The following is a 9,852-nucleotide window of genomic DNA, read 5'->3' as shown; positions in this document are numbered from 1 at the left end:
TGCTGTAAGATGAAGTAAAATCATCAGAACATTGTCACGGTTTAGCTTTGAATTTACACTCTAAAAGTTGCTTTGTAGAAGAAAATGCAACAGATTTTACTTAAGGAATTAACTGAAATAAAATAAACAAACATCACTATGATGTTGCTCATGTGTGACAGAAATAAAAGAAATTCAGATTTATTGTATTACGCTTACACAATGTAAAGTAACTAAAATGTACAATTCAAAGCAAGGAAAAGCGAAACGTGTATTTCTTCCAAATACATTAGCTTATCAATAACAAAGAGCAACTTAAACATTTGAGGCTGCAGCAAGACAATAATCTCTAGATGCCCTGTTCAAAAGATATAAAACAACTGCATGGATCCTGCAAGTGGTTTAATACACAATTATGTGGATAAAAACATAAGAGAAAGGGAGAGGTTAAAACATTTACCAAAACACACTTTACAAGTAAAGCTGAGAATATATTAAGAGGTACCTGAGAAAGTTTAGTTTGACAAATTAGTCATGAAATTATAATTTGTCAAATATATTGAGGCCCAACCCATGATGACCCACAACCATAAACCTTTTAAACTGAACTGTAAAAATGTGTGAATGTTAAAGCGATAAATAAGTCTATTGTCTTCCATATAAATTCAGTAACTATACTTGTACACATAAAGAAATTTTCCAGTGTGTTTTCCAGAAGTGTCCATTTTTTCTTATCAGTTGTACAATTCCCTTTAATAAAAGGATATAAACTCAAGCTCATAAGCTCATTTTGCAGCACAATAAAGTGTGTGATGCGCTTGGACACATTCTAATCCCACTAAACCATTTCCTGTCATTAAAGGTCTTATAAAGTCCTGGTACATAACGGTTATCATAATGCTGGCGTGTGGCATCAGGTGTGCGGTACGGCCACTTCCTGTCCAATAAACTTCCGCAGTCGCTCCAAATACTGGCTATACAGCTCGATGTCGTTGTGCCCCGCCCCCTCCACCCACAGCGGCTCCACGGCTTTGGGACAGCGCTCAAACAAGGCCAGTCCATGGGTGAAGTCGATCACCTCGTCTTCCGTCCCGTGGATGATCAGCACCGGAGAGCTGATTTTGGAAACTTTCTCAATGCTGAAAAGGAAAAAAATAACTTTGATCTAATTTTTTTAACCGTTTTAGCCTCAGGGCAAAATATAGAGTTTAAATAAGGATAGAAGACACAAAACCTCCAAAATGATTTCCACTTACAATATCGATTGCATTACTTCAATATTGTAAAAGTCAATTTCAGCTTTCCTCCTGATATATATTTCAATAAATGGCAGCAAGGCCACAAACTGCATTTAAGATGTAGATATTTACCCAGATTGTACTTTATATGATGATTATGTAAATGTACAGAAACCTTTACAGCTTCATCGCTTTTATTTCCATATAGAAAATAATAATCCGCCCTCCGGGGGCGGAAGCTTAAAAGCTTTTTAAAATTAAAATATTCCTGATGTCACTGATAATCAGCACCAATATATAATCGCCCATCACTGTTGCCAAGGATAAATGTTAAATAACAGTAATTTCTTCATGCTGGTTGCACTAAAAAGAGGCAAAAGACCAACAAGGTGGGCATATCGGAGGAGTTTGTAACAGTCACAGTATCATAGTTTGTGCTCATATCACAGTAGGAGAGTTATATTTTCAGACATGGACATGGTTTTGTCACATTTGTGCTGAACAGCTGCATTTTTTTTATCACCAGAAAAAGGTAGATTTCAAATACTGATTAGGAAATGGTGTGGAATACAAAGAAGTGGTCCCTGTGCGACACAGACACTACGCAATGGGCTGAAACACAAGCTGGAGGCTCTCTCGTTTCACCACACTCAACGGCTTTGACAGTTAACACTGGTCAAGGGTTTTTCCTCTGGTTTTCCTGTCCATGAACAGCACTCATTTTAACAATATACTATACACACCAAGGTGCAATAAACAAATATACGGTAAGTTTGACAATAAATCTATTTGAAGCCGTGTAGCTGCACTAAGTGGAGGATATGTCATATGCCGTTCAACATTACGTTAAGAAGCAGCCGTAGGAGAACAATCACTCCAGTGAAGATAACAGCTGTGAGATCACACACTCCTTGGGGCTAGTAGGATCTGAAATTGAATATCATTGAGTTGGCCTAGTTACCCCTTCAAAAGCCAAATTTAAATGAGATTCATGTCCACAGAATCCACAATGATAGCAAACATTTCAGCACAGATGTGTGAACCAAGACCTTTATCACAAGTGGCAATTATAGCTTTCTGTTGGCAGATCTGTAATTAAACGAACACGCCGCCAAACAGATGAAAGTGCGTGTGTGGATTGAGTTACACAAACAGCTAATTTGGGGATCACACCAAACAAAGCACACATAATGACACAGACTTGTTGCGGAGTCTGTTATTTAGAGTTTGCAAAGAAAGTCATAACTTGTAATCATTGGTTGATAAAGTATCTATTAAATACAAAAGAGAGTGGCTTACCTTGGGAACGGATCAAAACAGTAGGTTTTCTTGGTGTCGGGGAAAGCAACCCTCATTCCTGAAGTGAGAGGAGAGTGCAGGACTACAGCGGCACACTCGTATCTGGAGGACAGGTCCACTGTGGGGACTGTCCCAATGCTCTGTCCGTACAGAATTATGTTCTCTGGACTGATCCCATACCTGCTCAAAACAGACGACACAGTCAACCCATCCTACCAACTTAAAGATTATGTTTAGAAGAGCTGCACAACATTGCTACCGTATGGTATGGATTCATGTCAATTTACAGTCATTGGTTGAAATTCAAACCTTTATTAAGCCGTTTACATTTTCAGACAAAGACCGTACAGAACTAAAGAACATTTAAAAAAGATATAGGAGTAATTACGCACAAACTAGAACTATCCCACTGTCACGGCTTTACCGTTACCATTAAAATACCCTTATTATGTTTTTACTATTTCTCATTATTAATTGTTTGATGTAGCATCTTTCCACCCAGGAAAATTCCCAGTTTGAATGTTTGTTCACTGACAATTGTAATCCGCTTCTGCTGTTATCTGATAATTGTTTCTATATACACAAACCTCACTGGTCAGAGAACTAGATCCAGCGTCTATGTTTTACTTTGAAAACAAGCATTCACTATACCATTAGTAAGTAGTAAATCGAATACTGGTGACCATGGCAATAAAACCGCTGTAATTCTGATAGTAACGCTGCAGGATCTAACATCTAACTTCATGTTACGTTAAATTAAGGAAACCTTTCATCACACTTTTGTCCTTGAGTCCTCACTGTCCACAACCTCCTCTCTCGGCCCATCCATCAGTTTTATTCCCTTGGCAACACTCTCCCTCTCTCATACCAATGGGCTCTACATAGTCTGCATTCACTTAATTTCACACACTCGTCAGCCCTTTTCCCATAATGTCTAAATAGAACTCAAATTATTATCAATGCAAATGAATTCCTGATATGTTCTCCAGGTCGAGTACAAATCCATGATTGAGAAACAAACCTGGTCCTGAGTGCGTGCCAGGCAGCATCAATGTCGGCGTACAGGTTCTTCTCCGAGGGCTTTCCAGTGCTGACACCGTAGCCGGAGTAGTCGTAGGAGAAGATGTTGCAGTTTATTCGAGTGCCCAGTCCGATATAGAAAGTGCTCATCTGGCCCAAGTCAACAGCGTTTCCATGAGAGAACAGCACGGTGAATCTGAAAGTTGAAAGTAACATGAAAAACAACATGTAGCGGTAAGTGGGACTCCGCACCTAAAATATTTGCTGAAATTTGATTCACATTTTTGTACTCTATTGTGTTAGTCCTGATTCAGATCTAGTATATCACTTGGTTTAGCTCTAGTTTACACCTCCATTAGTCCAATTTTAGGCCAGGTTTGATCAGGTGGTACTCAGAAAGCCCATTATTTAGTTGGTTCTTGGAGTGCAAAGTTTGAGAATCTCTGCTTTAAACTGATATTTGTGAATAAGATATCTATAGGTAATTTTAGGTACACAAATAATGACACTATTTTTCGACAGGTTAAAACCTGAAAAGCAGAGTATCCACTATCAACCATGGTTATTTCATTTCATGCCTTTTACTCATGAATGCTTGTTGAGAAATGTGATCCATTTTCTATATACAGGCAGTTTTGAGGACTGGAGCTTTGTTTATCAGCCCTTGCAGCTTGCGGCTTAGCCTTTGGCCCTTAACTGTCAGAATAACTTGCAACAATGCCTTTTCCTCATGGGAAATTATTTGCATTTATATCAATGTAACTCAAGCTCATAACTTGTGTTAAGAAAAAACTAATATTTTATATATTTATATATTTTTTGACTGACGGGATCGGCCATAAAATAAGCTTAGTTACATTTGTACATTATAGTAAAAAAACATAAGGTAGTTAGCAATTAAGAAACTAAACTAATCGGAATAATATTTTATTTGTTTTTATTTCGAAACATTACCATCATTATGACCATACTTTACTATGTGTATACATGCATGGAGAAACCAGAATTACAAGGTAACCATAGAGACATATGTGAGCATGGTGGATTTTACCTTCAAAACTAGATTCCCCCCCATTTTATGTGAAATAATAAACGTTGTTTGAACTAGTAGTGACTGTTTTCTATATATGTTTTACTATTTATATTGAGATTAGATCAGAACCAATCCAACCCACCTAGCATTGGGAGAGCAGCGGATGTACATGCAGGCGACTTTATTGCCTCTGCTGGATCGGGTTATGAACACTTCGGTCATGTCCAGTTCCCTTTGTGAATACTGAAACTCAGCTCGGTCTGTGAGGTGGAGCTTCCATCTCTCGTCTGTGGCTGCAGTCGTCCTGAGGCCGGTGGTCACCGGGGCGGGGGAGCCACTGTCCAGATCTGGTAGAAAATTGTATGTGGGCTCCGGGGGCAGGAAGGCCAGCTTTGAAGCGATCTGACTGGGGCATGGTGGGCAGCAAAAGAGGCAGCAAAGCTCACTTAGAGAGAGGCCATTCATCCTTCACTGGAGAGAAGGACAAGAGGGTCAGTGTGGCTATCATACTAGCGTGGACACAATAGGATGCTTTCAAAAAATGTGTACATGACTCTTAACATGCTCGAACAATAGAAGCAATAATAAAACAAAAAACAGTACATTTTGCATCAGGGTGTTCATCCAAATAAATACATTTACATATGTATCTATTAACATAGCGTGATAACATTGACAAGTAAACCTAAAAAAAAAATATTTAAGATGTCATCAAATTCCTGAAGTCAAATGAGCTAAATTTAGACATGATGAGGCTAAGACAATACACCAACCTGTTGAACTGACGTGAATTTTGTACAAAACAGTGACAAAAACAATGAAGAGGTCCTCAGCTTCTAATGGGTTTCCTCATCCACTCTGGATACTGTTATTGAAATGCTTTTCTCAGTAGAAGTAGAAATATTAAGCCTTCTGAGCTCGGTCCAACCTGTGATCGCTGTTATCGACCTGGTTACGATCCATTTTGTCCACCTAAAAGAGTAAAGAGGCATTAGTGAAACGCTGTAGCTGTCTTTAAACTACTACAAACAAATAAAGAGATTAGGATTAGACAACGTTATACCGACTAAACATTCAAATCGAGACTAAATGTATTCACAACATATATCGATAGACATCGAAATGTCAATGCAAAGTTACCAACAAAAACGAGTTACACGAAAAAGATGGCAGAAAACAAACACTTGTAGATGCTCGTCCAAGCTAAGGCTAAGTGGGCTTAAGCTAGCACGACATATAAACACGAAAAAACAGCGACGCGACAACACCCGCTTTTCAGGCCTGTAAAGAAACGATCAATAGAGCTTGTAACCGTACCCGTGGGATCATTGTCACCGCGAATACACTCCTCGTCTTTAACTTTACAAATCCAGTCTCTGCGATCTGCGTGTTAGCGTTCAAAAGTGATCCAAGAAGTGCTCTGAGCTGACACTCTGCAGTCTCACCGCGCCCGGAAGTGACAGCTGACTGGAAGTGACGTGGCCGCTTCCCATTGGACGGTTACGGCAAAGCGTTGTCAAGCGTAGGCAACAATGAAGTCAAGACGTGACAACAAAGATGTCAACAAAGCCCACGCAAAATGAAGTTTACAGGCACGTCGAGAAAGGCTGGGGATGTAATTCGTCATTCCTTCACTATCTCTGACTGGACAGGAAGGCATGGCAACACCAGAAAGACGATGCTTGGCTTGCCCGAAGAAGTATTAATGAAGTAGTACAATTTAGTAGTATAGTAGTCCATTTCGCTACAGACTCATTTGTAAACAATCTTAGTAATGACACCATCCATCCATCTATCTTTTTCCACGTATCCGGGGCCGGGTCGCGGGGGCAGCAGTCAAAGCAGGGACTCCCAGACTTCCCACTCCCCAAGACACTTCCTCCAACTCCTACGAGGAGATCCCGAGGCGTCCCCTGGGCAGCGAGAGACATAGTCCAGCGTGTCCTGGGTCTTCCCCGGGGCCTCATCCCGGTGGGACATCATGCCCAAAACCCATCATGCCCAAAACCCATCCCCAAAGAGGCATCCAGAACAGATGCCCGAGCCACCTCAGCTGGCTCCTCTCGACGTGGAAGAGCAGCGGCTCTACTCTAAGCTCCTCCCGTGTGATTGAGCTCTAATAGGGAGCGCTCAGCCACCCGGTGGCGGAAACTCAGTTTGACCGCTTGTATCCGCGATCTTGTCCTTTCGGTCAATACCCAAGGCTCATGACCATAGGTGAGGGTAGGATCGTAGATTGACCGTTCCTACTTGGGGCAAGGACTCCCCACCCACCTGGAGAAAGCAAGCCACCTCGGATTTGGCCTCGGATTTGGAGGTGTCGATTCTCATCCCGGCTGCTTCACACTCTGCTGCAAACCGTCCCAGTGCATGTTGCAGGTCCGGGTTTGATGGAGCAGGACAACATCATCAGCAAACAGCAAAGATGAGATCTTGTGGTCCCCAAACCGGACACCTTACGACCCCTGACTGCGCCTTGAAATTCTGTCCATAAAAACAATGAGCCGCACCGCTAAAAAAGGACAGCCCTGGCGGAGTCCAACATGCACTGGGAACAGGTCTGACTTACTGCCAGCAATCCTGTCATACAGGGACTGGACAGCCCAGAGCAAAGGGCGCCGGACCCCATACTACCGGAGCACCCCTCAAAGGACACCGCGAAGCACATGTGGACTGGTTGTGCAAACTCCCATGAACCCTCGAGCACCCGATGGAGAGTATAGTAGAGTATAGTATTGTAAAGTATAGAGTATATTAGATCTGATTTTCGATGTGTGCGTACTTACACTAAAGACTTCTGATTAATAAAACCGGATGAAATTGGATTTTTAAAGTAACAATTGTAATTGGAAAACAAAATCCTTTTTTAAAAAATAGCCCAACCATCACTATATTGTTTGTCTTCAGCACATTAGTTTGGTCCTTTTTGCACTCACATCAGATGTAACTGTTTACATGACATTTCAATAATCTACAGAAATCAGATTTGCACCTTTGCCACCTCATCTTGTAGATTTGGTTGCATGAAAATGTGAAAACAGAATACAGAGACAAGTGTAATTTAAAATAAACTTTGTGATTTTATTGTTACTTTTACACATCATACAATCCTAAGATTAAAAAAAAACAAAGGAGAAAAAAAAAAAGATCTGGTGGCATTGCAGGAGAATGGGGTGCAGAGGGATTTGCAAATATGTCAATCGTGCCTATTTTAATACGTACAATATACATCGTTTATTCTATCTGCAGTTTATTTGAATTACCTTTTTCTCCAATAAATGTATTATTCATTGAAACCGATAAAGACAGTAATTGTGCATTTTCTGTTATTCCACATGATGATAAAGAGCTGAAACAAAGAAGAGGGGTCCAAATACACTTTCTAATATGTATATACTATATGAAGATGTTTTAATTAGGGCTATGCTAACTGCTGGTGATGAGTCCTTCATAAAAACTGTAAAAATGTATACAGGGCACCTTTCTCTGCCTGCGAGTAGGTCATGACAGGCTGACAGAGGTCCAGCTAGTGTGATGATGGTGGGTGGGTTACATTCAAACTGCTCAAAATCTTGACAATACAATGGTGGCTGATATGAGCAGTCAACAGAATTAGCAAGTGTTGTAAACCTGCCAACAGCTTCATCCTACAGAGACGTCCACTGAATCAGTAACTTGTTGTGAGAATTATACTTGCACAAAGCCAAAAACACCAGCAGTCAAGCTTTCATTGTGTGTGCCTGTACAAATGCTTTACTTATAAAAACAGCGCCATGGAGACGCTACATAGGCCAAGGCTCGCACTGTACACAACCAAATTCCCCATTCCAATTGAATTTACTATGCATTTGTGATTAAATTAGCATACAATGGGACAATGTAAAGTCATTTCTACTGATAAGGCTTAATTTGATAGATACTAATTTGATCTTAAGACACGATCATGTCCAAAGTAACTTGTACATACAAGAAAGGAATCATTCATTACTCCAAAACATTCTGCATGGGCTTAGCTAAGATAACACACAGATAATAAACCTTCAAACTTTGCTACGCTTTTTTTTAAATAAATAGTCATTAAGATCAAGCATTTACAAGGAGAGCTAATAAAAATATTAAATCATCAGTGGCCCTGCCCGTCACATGAAATGTGATACAATGCAATAAATGGGATGAGCAAAAACATATTACTGCATACTTGGGTCAGGTTAGCAATCCATATGGGCTTGTTCGCAATAAGATAAATAGGTCTAACCAATGGGTAAGATTTGCTTTGTAAAAAAGTAGATTGTATATGGGTAAATGGAGACTTTCGTTTGGGACGTCAATGGGCATTTTATACAACATACAAGCTGCAGCATGAGCCCCCACCTTTACTAAACTGGAGAAATCTACATCATGAATATTAATAGAAGTAATATGGTTATTTACATAGGGAAAAAGTAGAGCCCTGTTAATGACACTACAGGTAATCCCCACATCGTTATACATTGAGCTTCTGTGTGTCTTTGCACACATTACTGGTTATACTGTCAGGTCAAGTAGCATTCAACATGAAGGCTTTTCCCCACATTGTCTCAAAGATTACCATAAACAAATCAAACAAGGCATTTTTGACAAGCAGGCCACACACAGCGACCACAACGAACCAGGAAATGAACCATATCTAGGATAATAATTGTCCTCTGATGTTGACAAAGAGTTTACTGCAGAGTTGCAATGATTTAACGGGACTCTACTTCAGAGTGAAAGATAATGTGTTTTAATGGTTGTATAATCAATGCAATTAAATATACTTGAAACGATTGAGCACAAATCTTAGATTTGCTGACACATGCTGCCAATCCTCCAGCACAGATCAACCAAATGATAAAAATAAATAGAAAGCAGTCACACATTTCAAGCTAACTACAATATATTAATATAGATCTTTTGATGTCATACGCTCATTAAAATAGGGAAAAAACAAATTAATTCACGCTGTATAAGTCAAGGTTCAGTTCCCAATACCCCAACCTCGTCCCTCCAATAACTTTTCATGCACCCAATATCAGTATGATAAGTTGATATATCAAAGAAAAAGATTATTGAAAAGAGTTCGATGTGTGGTGACCCAGAGAATCGTTATAGGAAGGTGCCAAAAATTAAAATAAAAATTAAATCAGTTGACATCTTCTGCCCGGGAGGATGTTCCTCAGCCCTTTGGTCAAACCAATACATCTCCCAGATGTTTTATACGTGTATCCAAATTGACCTTTTCCTTTACTCAAACTTGTAACTATA

General features: G+C 39.9%; 1 protein-coding gene across 2 annotated transcripts; it reads right to left on the bottom strand.

Moving 5' to 3' along the window:
* Positions 1 to 161: 161 nt before the first annotated feature.
* Positions 162 to 6,042, bottom strand: abhd17ab (abhydrolase domain containing 17A, depalmitoylase b). Of its 2 annotated transcripts, XM_072438645.1 has the most exons (7): positions 5,887 to 6,040; positions 5,498 to 5,541; positions 5,343 to 5,434; positions 4,712 to 5,040; positions 3,538 to 3,732; positions 2,517 to 2,696; positions 162 to 1,118 (listed from the first exon to the last, which is right to left on the bottom strand). In XM_072438645.1, exons 4-7 carry the CDS (start codon positions 5,032 to 5,034, stop codon positions 893 to 895), a joined length of 924 nt encoding a protein of 307 aa, XP_072294746.1. In that variant the 5' UTR covers positions 5,035 to 5,040; positions 5,343 to 5,434; positions 5,498 to 5,541; positions 5,887 to 6,040; the 3' UTR covers positions 162 to 892. The 2 variants fall into 2 exon arrangements, with proteins under 2 accessions (XP_072294746.1, XP_072294745.1); XM_072438644.1 differs by having other exon boundaries at positions 5,343 to 5,541; positions 5,887 to 6,042.
* Positions 6,043 to 9,852: the final 3,810 nt, after the last annotated feature.

The sequence above is a fragment of the Eucyclogobius newberryi genome, unplaced genomic scaffold (assembly GCF_026437365.1).
Source record: "Eucyclogobius newberryi isolate DKJ021-1_F unplaced genomic scaffold, fEucNew1.0.hap1 SCAF_9, whole genome shotgun sequence".
Lineage (NCBI taxonomy): Eukaryota > Metazoa > Chordata > Actinopteri > Gobiiformes > Gobiidae > Eucyclogobius > Eucyclogobius newberryi.
The sequence above is the reverse complement of the archived record's forward strand: the minus strand, read 5'-3'. Positions and strand labels throughout refer to the sequence as shown.

Excerpts from the sequence above, each read along its gene's own strand:
- abhd17ab (XM_072438644.1), bottom strand. The coding sequence starts at position 5,034 with ATGAATGGCCTCTCTCTAAGTGAGCTTTGCTGCCTCTTTTGCTGCCCA. Across the intron at positions 3,733-4,711 it reads CGCTGCTCTCCCAATGCTAG|ATTCACCGTGCTGTTCTCTC; the intron begins GTGGGTTGGATT and ends TTCAACTTTCAG. Across the intron at positions 2,697-3,537 it reads TGGCACGCACTCAGGACCAG|GTATGGGATCAGTCCAGAGA; the intron begins GTTTGTTTCTCA and ends TGTTTTGAGCAG.